Consider the following 23,129-nt stretch of genomic DNA (forward strand, 5'->3'; position numbering starts at 1 on the left):
CCTTCAAGCAAATGGAAAACATCAATATATTGTCTTTTCCAAATCTTGTTCCAGTAAAAACGCGGTACACCCTCCCACAATTGCGTGAGCAGAACCACAGCCAGTGCACCCCTTTCCGTACCATGATCCACTGAAACAGCGCTATGAACTGGACTAGGACGCAAGGAGGAAGAAGAGCTAGAAGAATCAGAACTAGATGAGCCCAATGACATCCAAACCCCCTCCCCCTTCCCCCCGTTGCCTATGCTTTTTCTTGGCTTTCTGAGATGTGGCTGATGCAATACCCTCCATGAGAGATCCCTACTTTTCCCCGACTCTCACTGCCTCCTCCACAAAAGCAGACACCCCAGCTTCAGACTCACCAGATGTGGTACTAGTTGGCACCACCACCGAATCCGACACAACTGGCAGTTCCACTCCAGGCTGGATGTCTCCACACCGGTGAACTTGTTGTTCCATCACACTGACGATTCTTTCAGTCCTCATAATAAGATAAGAACATAAGAACATGCCATACTGGGTCAGACCAAGGGTCTATCAAGCCCATCATCCTGTTTCCAACAGTGGCCAATCCAGGCCATAAGAACCTGGCAAGTACCCAAAAACTAAGTCTATTCCATGTTACCGTTACTAGTAATAGCGGTGGTTATTATCTAAGTCAACTTAATTAATAGCAGGTAATGGACTTATCCTCCAAGAACTTATCCAATCCTTTTATAAACACAGCTATACTAACTGCACTAACCACATACTCTGGCAACAAATTCCAGAGTTTAATTGTGCGTTAAGTGAAAAAGAACTTTCTCCGATTAGTTTTAAATGTGCCACATGCTAACTTCATGGAGTGCCCCCTAGTCCTTCTATTATCCGAAAGAGTAAAAAAATGATTCACATCTACCCGTTCTAGACCTCTCATGATTTTAAACACCTCTATCATATCCCCCCTCAGCCGTCTCTTCTCCAAGCTGAAAAGTCCTAACCTCTTTAGTCTTTCCTCATAGGGGAGTTGTTCCATTCCCTTTATCATTTTGGTAGCCCTTCTCTGTTCCTTCTCCATCGCAATTATATCTTTTTTGAGATGCGGCGACCAGAATTGTACACAATATTCAAGGTGCAGTCTCACCATGGAGCGATACAGAGGCATTATGACATTTTCCGTTTTATTCCCCATTCCCTTTCTAATAATTCCCAACATTCTGTTTGCTTTTGACTGCCGCAGCACACTAAACCGACGATTTCAATGTGTTATCCACTATGACGCCTAGATCTCTTTCTTGGGTAATAGCACCTAATATGGAACCTAACATTGTGTAACTATAGCATGGGTTATTTTTCCCTATATGCATCACCTTGCACTTGTCCACATTAAATTTCATCTGCCATTTAGATGCCCAATTTTCCAGCCTCACAAGGTCTTCCTGCAATTTATCACAATCTGCTTGTGATTTAACTACTCTGAAAAATTTGGTATCATCTGCAAATCTGATTACCTCACTCGTATTTCTTTCCAGATCATTTATAAATATATTGAAAAGTAAGGGTCCCATTACGGATCCCTGAGGCACTCCACTGCCTACTGCCTTCCACTGAGAAAATTGTCCATTTAATCCTACTCTCCGTTTCCTGTCTTTTAGCCAGTTTGTAATCCACGAAAGGACATTGCCACCTATCCCATGACTTTTTACTTTTCCTAGAAGCCTCTCATGAGGAACTTTGTCAAATGCCTTCTGAAAATCGAAGTACATTACATCTACTGGTTCACCTTTATCCACATGTTTATTAACTCCTTCAAAAAAGTGAAGCTGATTTGTGAGGCAAGACTTGCCTTGGGTAAAGCCATGCTTTGTTCCATTAAACCATGTCTTTCTATATGTTCTGTGATTTTGATGTTTAGAACGCTTTCCACTATTTTTCCTGGCACTGAAGTCAGGCTAACCGGTCTGTAATTTCCCGGATCTCCCCTGGAGCCCTTTTTAAATATGGGGGTTACATTAGCTATCCTCCAATCTTCAAGTATAATGGATGATTTTAATGATAGGTTACAAATTTTTACTAATAGGTCTGAAATTTCATTTTTTAGTTCCTTCAGAACTCTGGGGTGTATACCATCCGGTCCAGGTGATTTACTACTCTTCAGTTTATCAATCAGGTCTACCACATCTTCTAGGTTCACCGTGATTTGGTTCAGTCCATCTGAATCATTACCCATGAAAACCTTCTCCAGTAGGGGTACCTCCCCAACATCTTCTTCATTAAACACCGAAGAAAAGAAATCATTTAATCTTTCCGCGATGGCCTTATCTTCTCTAAGTGCCCCTTTAACCCCTCGATCATCTAACGGTCCAACTGACTCCCTCACAGGCTTTCTGCTTCGGATGTATTTAAAAAAGTTTTTACTGTGAGTTTTTGCCTCTATGGCCAACTTCTTTTCAAATTCTCTCTTAGCTTGTCTTATCAATGTCTTACATTTAATTTGCCAACATTTATGCATTTTCCTATTTTCCTCTGTTGGATCCTTCTTCCAATTTTTGAATGAAGATTTTTTGGCTAAAATAGCTTCTTTCACCTCTCCTTTTAACCATGCCGGTAATCGTTTTGCCTGCTTTCCACCTTTCTTAATGTGTGGAATACATCTGGATTGTGCTTCTAGGATGGTATTTTTTTAACAATGACCATGCGTCTTGCACACTTTTTACTTTTGTAGCTGCTCCTTTCAGTTTTTTTCTATTTTTCTCATTTTATCAAAGTTTCCCTTTTGAAAGTTTAGCACGAAAGCCGTGGATTTGCTTACTGTCCCCCTTCCAGTCGTTAATTCAAATTTGATCATATTATGATCACTATTGCCAAGCGGCCCCACCACCGTTACCTCTCTCACCAGGAAGATCCGCCATAGCCACCATCCCACCCAGGCAAACTGCGAAGAAGGAAAGACAGGCACATCCTGCCCCCCCCCCCCCCCCCCCCCCGCAACCACAGCCCTCGGAAAAAGAAGAGGCCTGCATATGAGAAATCATAGACCTATCCATAGGGAGACTATGCCAGCCATCATACCCAGCAGACTGTACCCTCGGAAACCATGACTCAACCCCAACAGTACAACTAAGGCCAAACCACTCCTGAAACCCCCCAGGCCAAGCACTAAATCCACCTACCAGCCAGGACCACTATAGGAAGACCACTGACCTACAGAAATTGGCCCCAGAAACCAAGCTGAAGACTGTGGTCCAGGGACCATCCCAAGAGAAGAACCAGTAGTCTATTGTGCTCCAGGAGAGTCAGAAGACCCATCCACCATAGCAGGAGCAGGAGCCCCCCCCCCCCAGCACATCACCCATAAAAGGGAAAGGAAATCCTGAAGCAGTGCTACTGCCATGACTAGCCACAAATCATTTCTTGACAGTCCCTTAGATCTGCCACTGTGGGACACCCTGCCTCCACCTTCCACAGCTGAGCAAACAAATACTGGGCAATTGAACATCCCAGATCCAGAAAAAACACACACAGTTTCCCGACCTACACCAGCAGCAGGACCATGCTTGCACGACAGCATCCACCTGTGCATACCTCCCCATGACAATTAAGCAACTGAGAACTAACCTCCCCTGATGAGACACCAAAAGGAAGCGGCTCAGAAAGCAGAAAGGTTCCAGAAGACACTGAAGGATTGCAAGGAGGCCTAAGAAGCCCCCCTCCCTCTGATTCCTTGCTGGCACTCATCAAAGAACCGATTGCACCGACTCCTCCACTATCCTCCCACCAAAGCATAGGCCTGGAAGAACGCTTCAAGGCCAACTCCGGCAAATGCTCACTCCCCTCTGATCATGCACCAACAAGATCAGGAACCTGCTGACCATCAAGACCTGCCAAAGTAAACACAACAACCTGAAAACCTGAAAGACAAAGTGAGGAAAGAGAGGGAAAAATGAAACAAGAGCCTATTCTCAGGAATCCTTGAATTTAAACCCTTCCTCACATGCTAATTCAAACCAAGGTTTCCCATTGGAGCAATCAAACACAGCAAGCATTGCCTCACTTGAATGATCCAATGAAATCCAGGGGCCCTATGATAAGTCACCCAACATGCGCAGGACAGCACACAGAATGAGGCTGTCTGAGGCCCAAATCAGAGCCTGCAGTCAACCCAATGTTGCAGGTACCACAAAATAAATGAAATACTGGGCCTTCAGAAATGGCACCATCACCTTTAATCCAAGGAGCTAACTGAGCATCAACCTGTATGGCTTCCTGTTCCCAGCGGAATGATAGGGGGAAACCATAAATACATCGAAATCCAGATGGGAAAATTCTAGAGCATAACCATCTCCAGTGATTTCAAAGACTCATTGACCCGATGAAATTTGGACCTACCTCCTGTAAAAGTGCAACAAACAGCCTCCTATCTACAGTGCTGGAGATTGGGTCCCCCAAAAACTCATTGAGCTTGAGAGGAACCTCTCATCTGACTAAAAGGACTGATACTTGCTAAATAGACAGGATCTCAGAGTACTAGAGAATCTACCTTGTTAGAATCTTCTGGTATCCTGAAACCTATTTTCTGGGTGGAAGAGAATGAGAAGAACCCTTACGTCTGTCCTCCAGAAGTCTTGGTGCCATAGACTCACTCCAAACCTTGGCCATTTCTCAAGGCCCTCTCCTAATAACAACTGCCCTTTAAAGGATAACTTAGAATTTAAAATTTGTACCCTTCACGTATCTATATATTCATGGTGGATAACAAGGATAAATAGTCAAAATAAAATAAACACTACATTAATTTTCCTTTTCATATTTTGTATAATTGGATATTCAATAAAGATTAAATTAAAATAAAGTCGCAAACTCTGTAAACATTAAATCAGCATCAAAATCCACAGCTTCCAATATATTAACATACAGAGTATACCTGCTTAAATAAGTCTTTAACTGCTTCCAGAACTGATTAATTGTAACTGCTCTGGGAGTAAATTCCGGAAGATGGGTCCAGCAATAGAAAAGGCCCAGTCCCGGATCTCCCCCAAATGCCCCACACAATGATGGCACTGCCAATAAACCCTTATTTGCAGAATATAGTGCTCTCCTGGGACAGCAGATACACAATAGAAAATTCAGACTGGATACATCATGCATATTCAACATTGTGAATTATTGTGGCAATTTTAAATCTAATCCTGTATTGAATAGGATGCCAGTGTAAAGACTGAGTCCGCTGACCAATTCCAAAGACAGACAGACTCCTACCTGCTATAATAAATGCCACACTTCTTGCAGATACTTGCACCAAATCAAAGCAGGCATCCACCAAATATTCTGCACCCAGTTCCAACTGCAAGAAGTCTTCTACCACCTCCTCTGGTGCAATCTGCACTAAACATAAACCCAACCTTGCTACTATACAGCTGCAAGTGGCTATCTGTAATGCCATGCTAACCACCTCAAAAGCTTGCTTCCAGCGATGCCTTCAACCAGTATTGTAGTTCTCTTAGTCACGGAATAGACCAGCGCATCCACTCTTGGGAAGCAAAATCTCTCTCTCTCCAAAGGCAGCAAGGGATAGAGTTCGACCAACAATCAACCTCCTTTAAAATTAATTTCTGGAGATACCCATTCCAGATCAATCAATCTTTCATTGCCTGATGGAAGGCAAAAGACTTGCTCTAATATTGACCATAATAGGATTTTCTGTAGAGCCTGAGCCTCCTCCTTATCTTCTAATATTCAAAGTACACAGGTAGTCAGCTCATCCTTATGGGATTTCCCCTTCAGGGGGAAATTAACCTTCCTCCAATTCATCCTCTCTGCCAACCTCTGGCAAGCCTCCAAACTCCTCCAGAGAATCCTCTGAACTAGAGAATTCCTCTTCCTCCAAAGCCTTTTCTTCTTCCCCTCTAGATCTTTTCCTGCTTCAACTACCAGAGGATCTGGAAGGAACCAAAAGAATTGAACTGGATCGTGGAGACTGAACTCTGTCTCATTGAAAAGGCTTGCTGTAAGCAATTAAAACATTCCCTAGCAACTAAAGCTAGGAAGCAAGTCTCAGACTTGAATGAGGAAGCAAGCATGCCTCTAAAGGCTGTAGCCACAAACAGATCAAACACTGACAGGCCCCCCCCCCCCCCCCCCCCAGCATGTTTCTCAGGCCTGAGTGAAGGTTGCCCATGCCCTCCTTGACTCCCTCTTGGCCCCAACATGGCCATTGTTCCTACCTCAGAGATCTGGGCCACAGTGGGAGGCTGCTGCCTCAGGTGTTCTGCAGACACAGCACCCTCTCGTAACTCTGTTTCAGCGCCCCCCCCCCCCCCCCCCAATGGCTCTCATCTTTGCTGCATTCGTAGCAAACCTTAGACATTCCCCCCATCGGCAGTTTCTTTATGCCCCAGGCAGAATGGAGGAAGGCTTTTTCCCATGCTCTGTTGCAGCCGACATGACTTTCTCCTAGCTCAGGCCCCCCAAGATAAACACTGCTGCAACTCACCAGTGCCTTCTGATCAAGCCCTGCCTATCCCATGACTTCTGAATGCTGCTGCTATGCTCTGTACCTTACTTGATTCCTCTCTTTTTAAAAAAAAAAATCTTTATTGAACTCCTGGGTCAGTACAGAGAAACCTCAGACACGCCTCCGGATAGTAGTAGGCAGACGTGGGGGTGGAGGTGGGGGATGTAAAACATTTACTCTAGCTCAAACCTTATATAACCCTTGCTGGGGGGGGGGGGGGGGTGTTATGTCCCAAGGGTACACAAACTTATTCTTCAGGGTTGCTCCAGTTAGTACTTCTCCCATAATTTTACAGTCTGTCCCATGGGTGGAATCCTTTTTGTTGGGGGAAGCTCCTGCTTATGGCCCAGGCAGTGATGTGTCTATGTGATGTTAGATGCTGCATCTCAAGGGTTGAGATGCTGGTTCAAACCAGGCAGGACAAGGTCTGGTGTTAAATTAAATGTTTACTGATAGGATCCACCTATCTTCATTAAAGAAAAGGAAATTATCAGTTAAGTAGTAATTTCTCGTCTCTTAGCATTCAGATAGGTGGATCCACAGCAGTGGGATGTACCAAAGCTACTCCCAAACAGGACAAGAGGCTGCCCACAGTCCGATCAATACCACAATGCGAAGGCTGCATCCTCCCAGGCCTGCACATCCAGGTGGTAATGCGTGGAAAAGATATGTAAGGAGGACCACGTCACATCTTGGAAAATCTTGATGGGAGACAGCAATCTAATCTCTGCCAATGACTCTGCCTGAGCCCTAGTGGAATGAGCCTTAACCTGACTAGGCAACAGCTGCTCAGCATCCATATACGCTGCCATGAGTACCTCTTTAATTCAGCGGACTATTGCAGCCCGTGATGCTGGCTCACCCTGTTTACTCCCACCATGGAGTATAAACAGCCGGTCTGTCTTCCACAGAGGTTCAGAAACTCTAAATACCTCAAGATATGCCTCTTAATATCCAAGACTGTAACAGGTGATATTCATCCACATCTCTCTCTCCCTTTCCAGAGTTGGCAGGGAAATTGATTGATTCAAGTGAAAATCCGAGACCACCTTTGGCAAAAAGGATGGAACAATATGCAACTGTATGACTCCCAGAGTCACTGGTAGAAACAGTTCCTAGCAAGACAAGGCCTGCAGTTTGGAGACTCTACATGCAGAACAAATTGCCGCAAGAAACACCATTTTCAAGATAAGTAACCTCAAGGAAAGGCTACGCAGTGGTCGAAAAGTGGGACCTACCAGAAAATACAAAAAAAAACAGATTAAGACGCCACAAGAGCACCAACAATCGCAGGGGAGGACAAAGATGCATCATCCTTTTAAGAAACACACCACAACTGGATGATCCGACAATGGTCCACCATCCACTTGACCTTGGAAACAGGCAAGAGCTGCCACCTGAAAGAATTAAGGGCCAACCCTTTACTCAATCCAACCTGCATAAATTCCAAAATAAGCGGGATCTTAACAGATCAGGGATGAACCCCTCAATCCTCACACCAAGCATCAAACACTTGCCAAACCCACACATAGGCTAAGGAAGTGGAGAAGTCCCTCGCTCGTAACAAGGTGGCAATCACCATGGTGGAATATCCACACATCAGCAACCTAGCCCTCTTAAGGGCCATACTGTAAGACAGATCTTCATGAAGAACAGGCCCCTGCCACAGCAGAACCCTGTAAACCACTAATCGGATAGGAGAGTCCACCAGGAGCCTTCTCAAGTCTGCATATCATGGCCTCCAGGGCCAACCTTGTGTTACCAAAAGCACCATCCCCGAGTGACTCTCAGTCTTCCAAATCATTCTGCCCAATATGGGCCATGGTGGAAAGGCATATAGGAGCTTACCCTCCGGCCACTCCTGTACGAGGGCATCGATACCCAGGGACTTTTGATCTCTCCTGTGACTGAAGAAGCGAGGAACCTTTGCATTGTGAGATGTCGACAGCAGGTCTAGAAATGGGAACAGGAGCTAGAATGACTTGTTTGACAATTCCCATTTTCCTGGGTCCAGACTGTCTGCTGAGAAAGTCAGCTCTTACATTGTCTTTTTCTGCAATGTGTGAGGCTCAGACCTCCTGAAGATGCGCTTTCGCTCATTCCTTGAGTTGTGCTATTTCCTGCAACACATGCTGGCTCTTGGTTCCTCCCTGGCGATTGAAATAAGCCAATACTGTTGTATTGTCTGACATTATCCGGACCGCTCAATCCTGCAATCGGTTGACGAATCGCAAGCATGCCAACCAGACGGCCCAGACTTGCAGCTGATAGCTGCTCCAGAGTCTTTTGTATTCCAGCGCCTTTGTGCTGGAGACTCCTGACAGTGAGCCCTCCAATCCTGGAGGCTTGCATCTAACATGAATACTAGCCAGTCCGGTGAACATAGGGAAACCCTCTTCCTGAGATGGTCCACTTGCAACCACCACTGCAGTTGTATGCTGATCTCCACCGGTAGGCGAAGCCGAATTGAATAGACCTGAGACAGTGGACTCCAACGAGCCAGCAGAGGGCGCATCTGTGCCCTTGCCCATGGAACCACCTCTAGGGTAGCTGCCATCAACCCGAACACCTGTAGATAAGACCATTCTGTTGGGTGTATTGTTTCTGTTAGTATTCGCACCTGTGCCATCAGCTTCTGAATGTGGCCCTCCAGCAGGAACACCCTGCCTTGCTTTGTGTTGAACCGTATATTGAGATACTTCAATGTCTGGAATGGCTGTAGACTGCTCTTGGCCAAGTTCACCACCCAATCTAGTTCCTGTAGCAAGGAGGAACCTGCTGCACAGTTTTTAACTGGTTTAAAAAAGGACTGACTACATTACCCCTACGATGATGGAATTGCATTGGTTGTCAATGCAGGAAAGAATTAAGTATAAAGTTGCAATGTTGATTTTTAAGTTGTTAAATAACCAGACATGTCATTGGGCTAACTGTTTGTAAACATTTTACCAAGCGACGAGAGCCCTACATTCTTCTCAATGCAGCCTGCTCAAGATTCCTTCAAAGGTAGCACGATTATATACGACCCGTGAATGTGCTTTCTCTGTTGCCAGACCTACGTTTTGAAATTCTCTACCAAATGATCTGAGGCAATCAGACTCAGTTAAACTTAAGAAACAAATTTAAACTTTTTTAATTTAATTTAGCTTATTTTTAATATTTTATGTAATTCATACTTCCGTTTAAATTCTATAATTGTTGTTGCCTTGTTATTTTAACTATGTTTTATTTCGTTTTACGCTGAAGACTTTTGTTTTATTTTCTGTGCTTAACTTTGTATTTTTATGTTAAAAAAAATACATAATCATAAAATTATGTTCATCGCCCAGGCCTTCCTGGTTGGGCAATTCATAAATCCAATAAATGTAAAATATAAATGTAAAATGAGCCCCAAAGACTCTCTTCCAGACTCTTGGCTTGAATCAGCCAATCCTTTAAGTACAGGTGAACCAGAATGCTATTTTTCCTCCACACTGCCACAACCACTACCATAACCTTGGAAAAAGGTTCTGGGTGCAGAGGCCAACACAAAAGGCCGCACTTGAAATGGATAATGTCGCCCCAAAACAGCGAAACACGGAAACCGCTGATGCTCCAGATAGATGGGAATATGAAGGTACACCTCTGACAAATCCAGAGATGTCAAAAACTCCCGACTGTACCACCATTATCACTGAGCATAAGGTTTCCATGCGAAATCGAGTCATCCGCAAATGACAGTTCACTCCCTTGAGATCTAGGATGGGGCGAAAGAAGCCCTCATTCTTGGGTACAACGAAATAAATAGAATACTGGTCCATATTTTCTTGTCACAAAGGCACTGGAACTACAGCCTGCAGGCTGAGGAGCCTTGACAATATACACTCTGCTGCTTGTCTCTTCTGTGCAGAGCTGCAGGGAGACACCATGAAAACGTCCTGAAGGACACTGAGAAACTCGAGCGTAGCCATCTCTTATCACCTCCATAACCCACTGGTCTGATGTGATCTTAATCCACCTTCGATAAAAAAGAGATGAGGGACCCCCCATCTCCTGTTCCCAGAGGTGGGTCAGCGCACCTTCATTGAGAGGCTGGGGGGGGGGGGGGGGGGGGAATGGGACACTAGTCGAGCCTGCGCCCCTTCTGGGCTGCCTGGGACGAAAGGACTGAGACCTATCCAAAGGCTGAGTCCCATGAAAAGCAGCCCTTCTGTAAGGTTGAAAGCATCTGAAACCCCTAGCACGATCTCTCGTGCCAAAGGAGCTTGGCATCTGCTTCTTATCCTCTGGTAACCAAGGAACCTGAGATTCACCACACTTATTGGCCATTTTTTCCAGCTCACTCCGAAACAAGAGTGATCCCTTAAAGGGCTATTATCAGTCACCCCTCTGGCCGAAGTGCAGACCAGATCATAGACTGCATCTGCCAAAAAGGTGGCTGCAGATTCCATCACTGCCCTGGAATTCACACCAGATTCGTAGACTTCCTGAGAGAGAGAAGTAAACAAGAGCAAGCCACCAGGGAGAAAAAGAAGCTATCTGCAAATTCATTACGATCACTTTAAGGCCTGTTTAAGAATGGCCTATGGGGATAGTCATCCGCTTAGTGATGGGACACACAAGCGCATCCACTTTCAGAAGTACAATTGCTCTCTTGCATCCGGAACCAGGGGGTACAATCCTTCTAAGGCTCATCCCCATTCAAGATCAATCAGTTCTTGAATAGCCTCCATAATAGGGAAGAAACAAGAGGCTTTACACAAAGAAATCAAAATGGGATCTTTCTTTGGCTCAGACATGGAATCAGCCCCCGGTACAACCAGCAACTTCAGTGTCCGGGAAATCAGAGCCAGTAACTCATCTCTATGAAAGAAACGCAACATAGTTATATACGGCTTCAGCCCCTGGGGAATTTTCCTCATCCTCCAGGGAGTAAGGATCAGTTTCATCATCCTTGCCATCCAGGTCCCTATCGGCATGATCCACAGCAGGTCTAGATGTACTCCGACGTTTACCCACAACACCAGGTGCACAGGAAACTGCAGCCTGCGATCCTCATCTAAGATTGGCTAGGGCTGATGACTGCGCCTGAAGAAAGGACCACAGCCCTTGAAAAATTCCATTCACGAAAAGGCATAGGGGTCCATGCCAAAACCAGAGGGATTCGGTCCTGCACCCATTGAAGTACTTTCCCCCGCTGACAAACCAATTAGAAGAGCCCCAAATTTAGAAGAAACCTCTGGCACCTGACCAGGCTTAGCAAAATCAGACGGAAACAATTCTCCCTGAGCCTCCAAACAATGCTAACACAAGTCAGAGGGAATGCCAGGCTGAGAAGTCTGAATTTGGCAAGCAGCACAAAGGTTAAGGCGCTTAGGCTTCTTTGCTATCGGCGCCACAAGAGTTGTCAGTACGCTCCAACAGGCATCTAAGAACTGTGCATCCAGCTGTACTCGCAATCGGCACTGAAAAAAAAAACTTAACACACTTATGCTCCACTGCATTTAAACAGGTTACAAAGATCTGAGTCTTAACAGTCTTATCAAGAGGTTTTTCCCACTGCTTGTTTTGTTTTTATTGTTTTTATGACCCGCTTATCTTGGGGTTTTTTAAAAATGTTATTATGAATGTTTCATTGTAAACCGCTTTGATCTACCTTTCATTGTAGAAGCAATATATTAAAGATTTCAAATAAAAAATACATAAATAAAATAAATAATAGGGTGGCTACTAAAATGGTCAGTGGTCTTTGTTCTAAAGCATATGGGAAACGACTTAAGGATCTAAATATGTACACCCTAGAGCAGCAATGGTGAATTCCAGTCCTCAAAAGCCACAAGCAGGCCCTGTTTTCAGGATATCCACAATGAATATGCATGAGAAAGATTTGCATGCACTGCTTCCACTGTATGCAAATCTATCTCATGCATATTCATTGTGGATATCCTGAAAACCTGGCCTGCTTTTGGCACTCGAGAACTGGAGTTTGCCATCAGTGCCCTAGAGAAAAGGCGAGATGGGGAGATATGATAGAGACATTCAAATATCTCAAAGGTTTCCATGCACAGAAGAGCCTTTTTCAATGGAAAGGAGGCCCTAGAGCAGGGGTGGCCACTTCCGGTCCTCGAGGGCCACAAACCAGTCTGGTTTTCAGGATATCCCTAATGAATATGCATGAGAGATTTGCATGCACTCTGCCTCAGTCGTATGCAAATCTATGCCATGCATATTCATTAGGGATATCCTGAAAACCAGACTGGTTTGTGGCCCTCGAGGACCGGAAGTGCCCACCCCTGCCCTAGAGCAAGAGCTCATGAAATAAGATTGAAAGGGGGTAGAGTCAGGAGTAATCTTAGGAAATATTTCTTTATAGAGAGGGTGGTGGATGTTTGGAACAGTGTCCCAGTAGAAGTGGTGAAGACAAAAACAATATCTGAATTCAAGAAAACATGGGATAATTAGAGAGAAACTCTAAGGTGGTGATGGAAATTATAATGCTAATGGACGGATGGGCAGACTGGATGGGCCATATGGTCTTTTTCTGCCATATTTCTATGTTTCTAGATAGTAAAATGTCTGTGCAGGGTGCAGTTGGGGGGTGGGGGGGGGGTGGGGGTGTACATCTTACAATTCTGAAACTTTTGGGCCTAGTTCCAAACTTTTAGGGAGATGCATCATGCCATGGTAGGGCTCTAAAGCACAATAAACAGCCCTATCATGGCAATATTTTGCATAGCACTGCCCAGATTCTCCATTACAATGAGTTGCTTTGCATGCAATAATTCTGCAAATCCATACAAATCAGCTCATTACTAGGCAATCTGATGTTAATAACTTACCATGACCAACTTAAAAATTTGTCAGCCACAATAGTTACAATCACCTCTGGAGGAAATATGAATCTAATGCGGGAGAGTTGAGACTTCTGCGTTAAAGGGCAATGCCAAACTTTTTTTTAAATGTGGCTCAAAAAAAAAAAAAAGATGCGAGGGCAGGAGCTGCCCCACCCTCTTAACTACAAAGATGTGCTGGAAGGAATCCTCCCCTTCGACTCTCCCCCCCCCCCCCCCATTAAACAAAACAATAGTTGGTGTATATGGTCCCCCAAAACCTCCCCACACACTCCCTAAGTCAAAGAAAAGGTCACTGGTTTCTAGTGAGAACCCCAAACCCACCCCCCATGAACTCCCATCCTCCAACTCCTAACCTCAAATTGCCAAAATGATGCAGCGATGGGGCCTGGAGCTAGGGGGCGCCCCAGGACCCATCACTGAATCATTTTGGATTTTACAGAGCCATTTGACTTTCCAATTTTCAAAGCTAATGCTTGATTTTTTATTTGCTGGGGGGGTGGGGGGGTAAGGAGGAGGACAAAGTTGACACTTTTCAAAACGAATTGCATGGTGAGGTCATGTTTTGTAATAAGGCTAGCAAGTATATTACACTTTCTACTTGTTAGGTTGTGATACCTTTCTTTAAAAAAGGACCAACAAAACATTCCAGTACTTTCTAGGGAAAATACGGCTACTAAAACTGCATTACAGCTTGTGTATGCATAAAGCAATTTCAACATGGATAGGACTTGCCAAACTGGATCAGATCAAAGGTCTATTAAAGCCCAGTATCCTCTTTCCAACAATGGCCAAGCCAGGTCACAAGTACCTGGTAGGATCCCAAGGGTTAGACAGATTCCATGCTGCTTATCCTAATGGATTTTTGCAACTCTACCTTGATAATGGTTTATGGACTTTTCCTCCAGGAACTTGGCCAAACCTTTTCTTAAGCGCAGCTACACATCCTGTAGCAACAAGTTCAAGTTTAATTATGCACCGAATAAAAAACTATATTTTTAAATGTTTCACCTAGTAACTCCATTGTGTGTCCCTTAGTTTTTGTACTTTTTGAAATAGTAAACTGATTAACATTTACTTGTTCCATTCCACTCATTTTATAAAGCTCTGTCATATAAACCCTCAACCATCTTTTCTCCAAGATGAAGAATCCAAACCTCTTTAGCCTTTCTGCTTAAGGGAATCATTCCATCCCCTTTATCATTTTGGTCGCCCTTCTCTGTACCTTTTCTAATTCTGCGTTATCTTTTTTGAGATGTAGTGACTAGAACTGCACAAAATACACAAGATGAGGTTGCACCATAGAGCGATTCAGAGGCATTACAATGTTCCATTTTATTCTTCATTCCTTTCCTAATAATTCCTAGCATTCTATTTGCTTTCTTGGCTGCTGCTGCACATTCAGCAGATTTCAACATTATCAACAATAACCTGTAAACCCTTTTCCTGGATGGTGACTCCTATTGTGGAATTTTGCATTGTGAGCCATAATTTGGGATACTCTTCCATAAGTGCATAATTTTGCACATATCCACATTAAATTTCATTTGCATGCCCAGTCTCCAAGGTTTGCAAGGTCCTCTTGCAGTTTATCACAATCCTCTTGTAATTTAACAACTTTGAATAAATTTGTGTAATCAGTAAATCTGATCATTCGTTTCCATTTCCAGGTCATTTATATATTTAAAAAGTAGTGGTCGCAGAACAGATCCCTGGGGCACCGCACTAATCACCTTTCTCCACTGGGAAAATCTACCACCTTACTCTGTTTTCTTTTAATCAGTTCACAATCCACAATAAAGCAAACAGAATGTTAGGAATTATTAGAAAGGGAATGGTGAATAAAACGGAAAATGTCATAATGCCTCTGTATCGCTCCATGGTGAGACCGCACCTTGAATACTGTGTACAATTCTGGTCGCCGCATCTCAAAAAAGATATAGTTGCGATGGAGAAAGTACAGAGAAGGGCAACCAAAATGATAAAGGGGATGGAACTGCTCCCCTATGAGGAAAGACTAAAGAGGTTAGGACTGTTCAGCTTGGAGAAGAGACGGCTGAGGGGGGATGTGATAGAGGTGTTTAAAATCATGAGAGGTCTAGAACGGGTAAATGTGTATCGGTTATATACTCTTTCAGATAGTAGAAGGACTAGGGGGCACTCCATGAAGTTAGCAAGTAGTGCATTTAAAAACTAATCAGAGAAAGTTCTTTTTCACTCAACGCACAATTAAACTCTAGAATTTGTTGCTAGGGGATGTGGTTAGTGCAGTTAGTTTTTAAAAAGGTTTGGATAATTTGTTGGAGGAGAAGTCCATTACCTACTATTAATCAAGTTGCCTTAGAAAATAACCACTGCTATTACTAGCATCAGTAGCATAGGATAGACTTAGTTTTTGGGTACTTGCCAGTTCTTATAGCCTGGAATGGCCACTGTTGGAAACAGGATGCTGGGCTTGATGGACCCTTGGTCTGACCCAATATGACATGTTCTTATGTTCTTAATAGGACACGACTCCTATCCCATGATCTTTTAATTTCCTAAGAAGTCTCTCATGAAGGACTTTGTCAAATGTTTTCTGGAAATCCAGATACACTATATCAACTGGCTCACCTTTATCCTTCCTTCCTTCCTTCATTTATTTATTTATTTATTTAACATTTTTATATACCGAGGTTCTAGAGATAAAATCACTAAGCACTTCGGTTTACAGACAACAGATGAAATGACTGACGAGAGTCTTACAAAGAACAGGAGATAAGAACTGGGAGAAAAACAATGAATTCGTAATGACTTAAAATCCTTACGTAACAGAGTTAGTAAAGATTGGTAGTCAATACATGTAACAGGCGATTAAATGAGACAAGAATATGTTTATTTACACCCTCAAAATAATGTAGCAACTTGGTGAGGCAAGACTTTCCTTGGCTAAATCCAGGTTGGCTTTGTCCAATTAAAAACTATGCCTTCTTATATGTTCAGCAATTTTGTTTATGATAGTTTCTACCATTTTGCCTGACAAGGATGTCAGACTCACTGATCTACAGATTCCTGGATCACCCCAGATCCCTTTTTAAAAATTGGCAATACATTGGCAACCCTCCAGTTTTCAAGTACCACAGCTGATTTTAATGATAGTCTACAAATTTCCAATAGCAGGTCTGCAATTTCATTGTTCAGTTCTTTCAGCACTCTGGACTGTAAACCCTCTGGTCCAGGTGATTTGCTACTCTTTAGTTTGTCAACTTCTCTTAACCTTTATAGTTGCTACTTTCAGTTTTTTCCTAACCATTCTCCTCATTTTTAAAGCTAAATGCTCTCACAGTAGATTTCTTTAGTGTTCTCCCTCCAGTTATGAAATCAAATATGATTATGTTGTGATCACTATTGCCAAGTAGCTCCAACACTGTTAACTCTCGCACCGTTCCACTAAGGATTAGGTCTAAAATACTTTCCCCTCTTGGTGGTTCTTATACTAGCTGCTTCATGAAGCAGTCATTTATGCCATCTAGGAACTTTACCTCTCTAGCATGTTTTGATGTTGTTACGTGACGGGCCTCGAAGGCCTTGCATTCTGTTACGTACGGCCTCTTAAGGCCTTACATTCTGTTGTGTAGCGGCCTCGAAAGGCCTTACATTCTGTTACATAAGGGTGTTTTGTGTGTCCTTGGGCCTCGACCCGACCCCAGACAGATCCAGGACCGAACCGAGAGTTGACGGCGTGTTTCATCATGGCTGACGGTCTTACCCTCGGCAAGGCCGGCAAGCTCCCAAGGCCAACAACAAGATGATGTTGGAATGTGAATGGTCCTCCGACCATTCCGAGCCCTTTCGGACCTGCTGCATGGAACAGCATGGAGCAGCAGGCCTGGCCTGAGGTTGAGGGCAGACGGGCCTTGACACGAAGACATGACAGCAGGATCGATGCAACGGCATCGCAGACGAAGACATGACAGCAGGATCGATGCAGGGGCATCGCAGACAAAGACTTGACACCAAAGCTGATGCGAAGACATCACGGACCAGTGGTCGATGCGACGACATCAGGAACAAGACATGATACCAAGAGTGATGCAAAAGCATCCAGGACGAGACGAGGAACTGACGAAGTCCAGACGAGACAAGAAGCTGGGCGGAAGGACATTGGCACTGTCTCTCAGGGCGCCCTACTCAGCCCACCCGCGGGACTGAGTCGCGGACCACCCTGTCCCACTGCGCGCCCTACACAGCCTGAGGAGGCTGGTCACGGACCACGCTGGGAGCGGGACGAGCGCAGGGAAGGATCCAGTCGAAGCAGAACTCCAACGACGAAGCCGGTGTCGTCCGAAGCTCCACCTACGGCTGGCAGGACATGACGGCTCAGGAGCACAGGACACACGTCCACCTGCAGGCTAGTCCACTCGGGCACCACATCATCCGAGGAACCCCCGGCCTACAGGTACCAGAAGGCTCAAGAGCGCTGAAGACGAAGACCCGGGATCAGGACATCAAGGAACCTGGAACATCAGGAAACGGAGGATCAAAGCGAGGCACCAGGACACCTGGACAGGGACCTCAGGCAACGAAGACGTAACTTGACATGGCGAGACGAAACAAGAACTCCATGGAGAAGACGAAGATGACCTGACGGAGCTCTGGCAAGCAGGAGCCTCCAGAGTGAAGCAATTCCGATGCAAGGCAAAGACTGAATGACGGGGCAGCCCTTTTATAGGGCTGGTACAGGAAGTCCACTCCCTAGGTGGGGCCAGCACACTTCTTGTGCCTGGCCCTTTAAATCTTGCAGAGAGGCACGCGCCGGCGCCTAAGGAGCAGGAAGCAGGGCTGTGCAGGACCGTGGACAGCGACCTGCACAGCATCAGACACAGGAAGAGGCAGGGCTGGCCTGAGACGCAGGGCCCGACGTCGGCAGCGGCACCCTCTGCTGCAGGAGGCCCCGGGGGCGGCTCCAGCCGCCACTCTGGGCCGGGGATGCGGCCTTTGAGCCGCGAAGATGAAGTAGACGTCGGTGGCGTTCCCAGCTGCGCTGAAAAGGGCAGAAGGCCCGCGGCTCCGGCCACGATGAAGGGAGACCCGATGGACAGCCTCCGGGCCACAGGGGAGCAGAGTCCGTGGCTCCGGCCACGTGGGAAGGCTGACGGCGGCGTCCTGCCACGTCGGCTGAAGAAACAGCATGGGGTGAGTGAGCCTGCTCGCGGGGAGACCCGCGGGCAGCGAGTTCATTACAGATGTGACATTCATCCACTTAATACGGGGGTATTTGAAATCACCCATTATAACTGTGTTGCTGATTTTGTTAAGCTTTCTTCATTTTTTAGCTTTTCATTGCTTGTTCATTCTGCCCAGGTAGACGACAATACACCGCCACAGCTATTTTATTCTTTTCACCTGGAATTTCTATCAATAGTCAAAATTACATTTTGTTTCCTGCAGAGCTTTTATCCTTTTTGACTCAATGTCCTTTTTAATATATAGGACACCAATTTGATCCATCATATCATTGTGATATAATTTGTACACTGGTATCTGTATCCCATTGATTATCCTCCTTCCACCAGGTCTCCGAGATGCCAATAATAACTACCTCTTCATCCAGTGCTATACACTACTTCTCCCATCTTATTTTTTAGACTTCTGGCATTTGTTTATAGACATTTATACAAATGCCAGAATGTCGAATGTCGGTAAATAATGTCGAATGTCGGTAAATAAAAATTACGAATGTCGGTAAATAAAAGTTAATAAATAAATAAATAAATAAATTTCAAAGTATGTTTTTTGTTTGTATTAACAACATGTTAGCAGTTGACAGAGGTAATTTGGACTCCTTCGGCTTTTTACTTAACCTGATCCACTTTAGCATTTATTGCATCCTCTCCACTGGGATGCCCTATTTTCCATGTTCTCGTAATATCCTTCAAAGATACATCATTCTGAACCATGTGCTTCTTCAGCAACTTGTCAGCCTTTGCCCCATCTAGTTTAAAAGCCATACTCTCTCCTTTTTAAAGGTTAGTGCCAGCAGCCTGGTTCAGGTGGAGCCCATTCTTTTGGAGCCCATCCACACATTGAGACTCTGGAGCTCTGCTTGCCTCTGGGGTCCTGCACATGGCGCAGGGAGCACTTCTGATAATGCTACCCTGGACGCGCTGGATTTCAACTTTCTATCTAAAATCCTAGATCTGGCTTTCACAACATCCCTCCTGCACTTTATGTCATTGGTACCCACATGTACCAAGACAGCCAGCTTCTCCCCCGCAATATCTAAAATCCTGTGACATGTGAGATCTACCACCTTTGCACCAGGCAGACAAGGTATAACCAGTAAACCAGATATTGAGGTTTTCTCCCCGACTGCATCTGGAATGAGAAAGATTTGGCCTGTACAAAAAGTATAATAATGCATTGTTAGTAAAGAGGCCACACAGATTATTGGATTATATTTACTAAACCAGGGAAAGGAATTTCCAATCTTGGAGTGCCACAACAGGTCTAGTTTTCAGGATATCCACAATAAATACGTAGGAGGTATATTTGCAATCACTTCCTCCACTGTATGCAAATATATCTCATGCATATTCATTGTGGATAGCCTGAAAACCAGATCTATTTGTAGCATTCCAGGCCCAGAGCTGCCTACTGCTTATTAAACATACATTATCACAATTTATAATGGGCCTGGCTGAAAGTCATGTGGGCTTCCCAACTCCAAGTGCCAAAATCAGATATGCTCTTTTTTTTTCACATGTGCCCACCTTGTGGGAGAATGGGCAAGCCTAATATTGAGCAAACTCCTTCACTATGTATTACGTTTGGCACACCCAATCGTTTTGAAAAGTTGGCTCCTATGAGTAATCCTACACGAGAACAGATGATATATTTTACGCTCAGCTTGATTAGAACCATTTATTTATTTATGGATTTTTATATACCGGGAGTTCCTGTATACAATACATATTGCTCCGGTTCACAGTTAAACGGTAATAACTACTGCCGTGTGGCAGTTTACATGGAACAAATCAGAACTTGATCTAATAAGAATAAGCGAACCAACTAACTAGTTTCAACTTTTAAACAAAAAAAGATAAAAAAAAGATAAAAAACCATGCAGCAGACAACTCCATTGTAATCAAGTCAGTTATATAGTGCCTTTTGTGACATCATATTCACTACATTAGAATGCACCCCACCCCCATCTTCTGATGCCGTGGCCATCAAGTCAACAAATATAAGAGCAGGCCCCTTCCATGACCGTGTCATTTCACTTTCTGTAGTTCTGCTCTTTACATGCTTCCCCCTGAAGCACAAAAGCTCAAGTACAACTCACTTTAGAGTTATGCTACACCACCATCTGGTGGTACATGATGGAAAATTCCTTACGCATATTTATTGCGTTTTCTGCCGGACAAACAAGAAATGGTAGAAGGTGCCTGGATTTTCTCAAAAGTTTGGCTTTTTTCCTAAAAACTTTAAGGGCACAACGCTAGTCCAGCACCCTACAGAATATTTCAGCTCCAGCATGAACTCCCGTGCAAAATTCTGATCAACCCTTGCCAGGGATAGAAAAGACAAGCCCCGCGTGGCGCGCTGGCAGCACGGGGACACCACAAGCAGACCGTTTAACGTTTTCGGTTCCTCCAGATTTCTAACAAAAAGCCCAAAGCTCAACATTCCGACCAATGGGAAAGCAAGAAGAGGGCGCGACGCCGAGAGCCAATTGGTGGTTGCTAGGAGAGCGCCCCCAAACCTCCGCGTCTTCACAACCTAACACCCTGGTTGTCCGGGAGAGGACGCCACCATGGCGCGGGACTGCGGGGACATGGAGCCACTGTGGGCCCAGCGGGAAGACCAGACCGAGCTGGTCGTGCTGCGCTCCCGCATCGACGAGCAGTCGCAGCTCATCTGCGCGCTGAAGCGGCGGGCGGACCAGGCCCTGGAGCGTTGTCAGGCGCTGGAAGCGCTGAACGAGGAGCGCGACGAGCTGCGGGAAGCGGCCGAGGCGGCGCGGCATGCCGAGCAGCGCCGGGCTCGCCAGCTGGGGGAGCGCTTCGACGACCTGGCTGCCAACCACCAGCAGATGATCCGCTTCAAGGACGAGTACAAGCGGCAGAACGCCGAGCTGCGGCAGGAGTGCCAGCGGCTGCAGCGGAAGCTAGAAGGCGAGGGCTGGCGCGAGCGGGAGCAGCTCGTCCGGCAGCTGCAGGAGGAGAGCCAGGCACGGGAGCGGGCCTGGCTCCAGCGGGAGGCGCTCGTCGAGCAGCTGAAGGGGGAGAGCGAGGCCCAGGCGCTGGCCCTGCGGGAGCGCGAGGACCGCATCGGGAGGCTGGAGGAAGAGCTGCGCCGGCTCTCGGGAGAAGCGGAGGGGGTGCGGGTCCGTGGCAGGGAGCTGGAGGAGCAGCTGCGGGGCGAGAGCGAGTCACTGCACGAGCAGCTGAAACGGCTGAACCAGGAGAAGGACGAGCTGCTGCGGCTCTCAGTGGAGCGGGGCCGGCTTGTCCAGGACAAGCAGCAGCAGGTGGCGCAGCTGGAGGACGACCTGCGGGCGGCGGTAGAAGAGCGGGCTCAGGCCGGAGACAGCGGCCCGGACGTGCGGGCACTACAGCAGCGCCTACGGGAGGCCGAGCAGACCCAGGCCCGCCTGCAGCGCGAGTTCAACGCCTACAAGCAGCACAGCGCCGACCTGCTGTGCAAAGAGCGCGCGCTTAATGCCAAGCTACGCCACGTAATTGGCTGAACGTCCTCTCCGTAGAAATAGGGGCGCGGGTTTCGCTTCCAATATGCATAAAGACCAATCCCGACTCTCTCACTTGCCCCACTCGATAGACCGACAAAGTTGTATATTACTGGTTGGGAGGGGGGACAGTTCCAGCAATCGGCTCAGGTGGTATTTTAGATAGACGGAGCCAATCAGGGGACCCAGTTCCAGGAAAGCGCCTACTGTTCCAGGGTTTGTAACTTACTTTTGTTCTATTTGTAGTTCCAGCTTCTACGTTTGAAAATCAGCACTGCAGGCAGCAGAACGAACGAGCATGGGGACTGGCAGAATTCTAGGCCTGCAATCGCTTTCCTTGAACTGGGTCCATTGGCATTTCTGAAGCAATCAGAACTATATGAGTAAGGTAAAACCAGGTTTGGATCAGCCTGGAGCCAGTTGGAAACCCTCCAATAATATACTAAAATAGACGTGTTAAGAGAAACATGTGCCAAACCAGACTTTTTTTTATATAAATAAAATAGTTTAGACTTTTACAAATGGATAACTTCCAGTACAAGAAATATGAAAATGCAAAGAGAAATTTAAACCCGATTGTTCTGTTAAATAGGAAGGAGTGGGGCATGAAATATGAGATTGTTCAAATACTTTAATACATCTGCCCCTCTTTAAGTGAAATTCTAATTTTAAGATCATTGTTTATGTTTGGGAACCCCTTTAATGGTGAGAGTTAACTACAACTGAGAAATATAATACAGCTATGATAGTTCAACTACCAGAACAACTACCTTTTTGTTGACTGGTTGAGCTACTGCCACCACCTCAGCAGGTTACTAGTTTTAATCCCAGTTAAGATATTTCTTTACATTCATATCAATAAGTCCCTTGTAATGATTAGTTCACCATGGGTTTTGTTAAATTTGTTCCCACTACTTTCTGCTAATGCAAGTAACTGAGTTTTAACTAATTTACGAGCCGATTCAGTAAAAGTCGCGGGCGAGCGCACAGGCCACTCTCCTGTGTGCGCAATTCAGGGGGGAAGAAGATGCAAATTAGGGCCCGCGGTAAAAAGAGGCGCTAGGGACACTAGGGCGTC

General features: G+C 45.5%; 1 protein-coding gene across 1 annotated transcript; it reads left to right on the forward strand.

The window, feature by feature from the left end:
- The first annotated feature begins 20,719 nt into the window (after positions 1 to 20,719).
- On the forward strand, positions 20,720 to 23,129 carry CCDC89 (coiled-coil domain containing 89). Its single transcript, XM_029594867.1, has one exon. The coding sequence runs from the start codon at positions 21,119 to 21,121 to the stop codon at positions 22,052 to 22,054; it is 936 nt and encodes a 311-aa protein (XP_029450727.1). The 5' UTR covers positions 20,720 to 21,118; the 3' UTR covers positions 22,055 to 23,129.

Source organism: Rhinatrema bivittatum, chromosome 3 (assembly GCF_901001135.1).
Source record: "Rhinatrema bivittatum chromosome 3, aRhiBiv1.1, whole genome shotgun sequence".
Lineage (NCBI taxonomy): Eukaryota > Metazoa > Chordata > Amphibia > Gymnophiona > Rhinatrematidae > Rhinatrema > Rhinatrema bivittatum.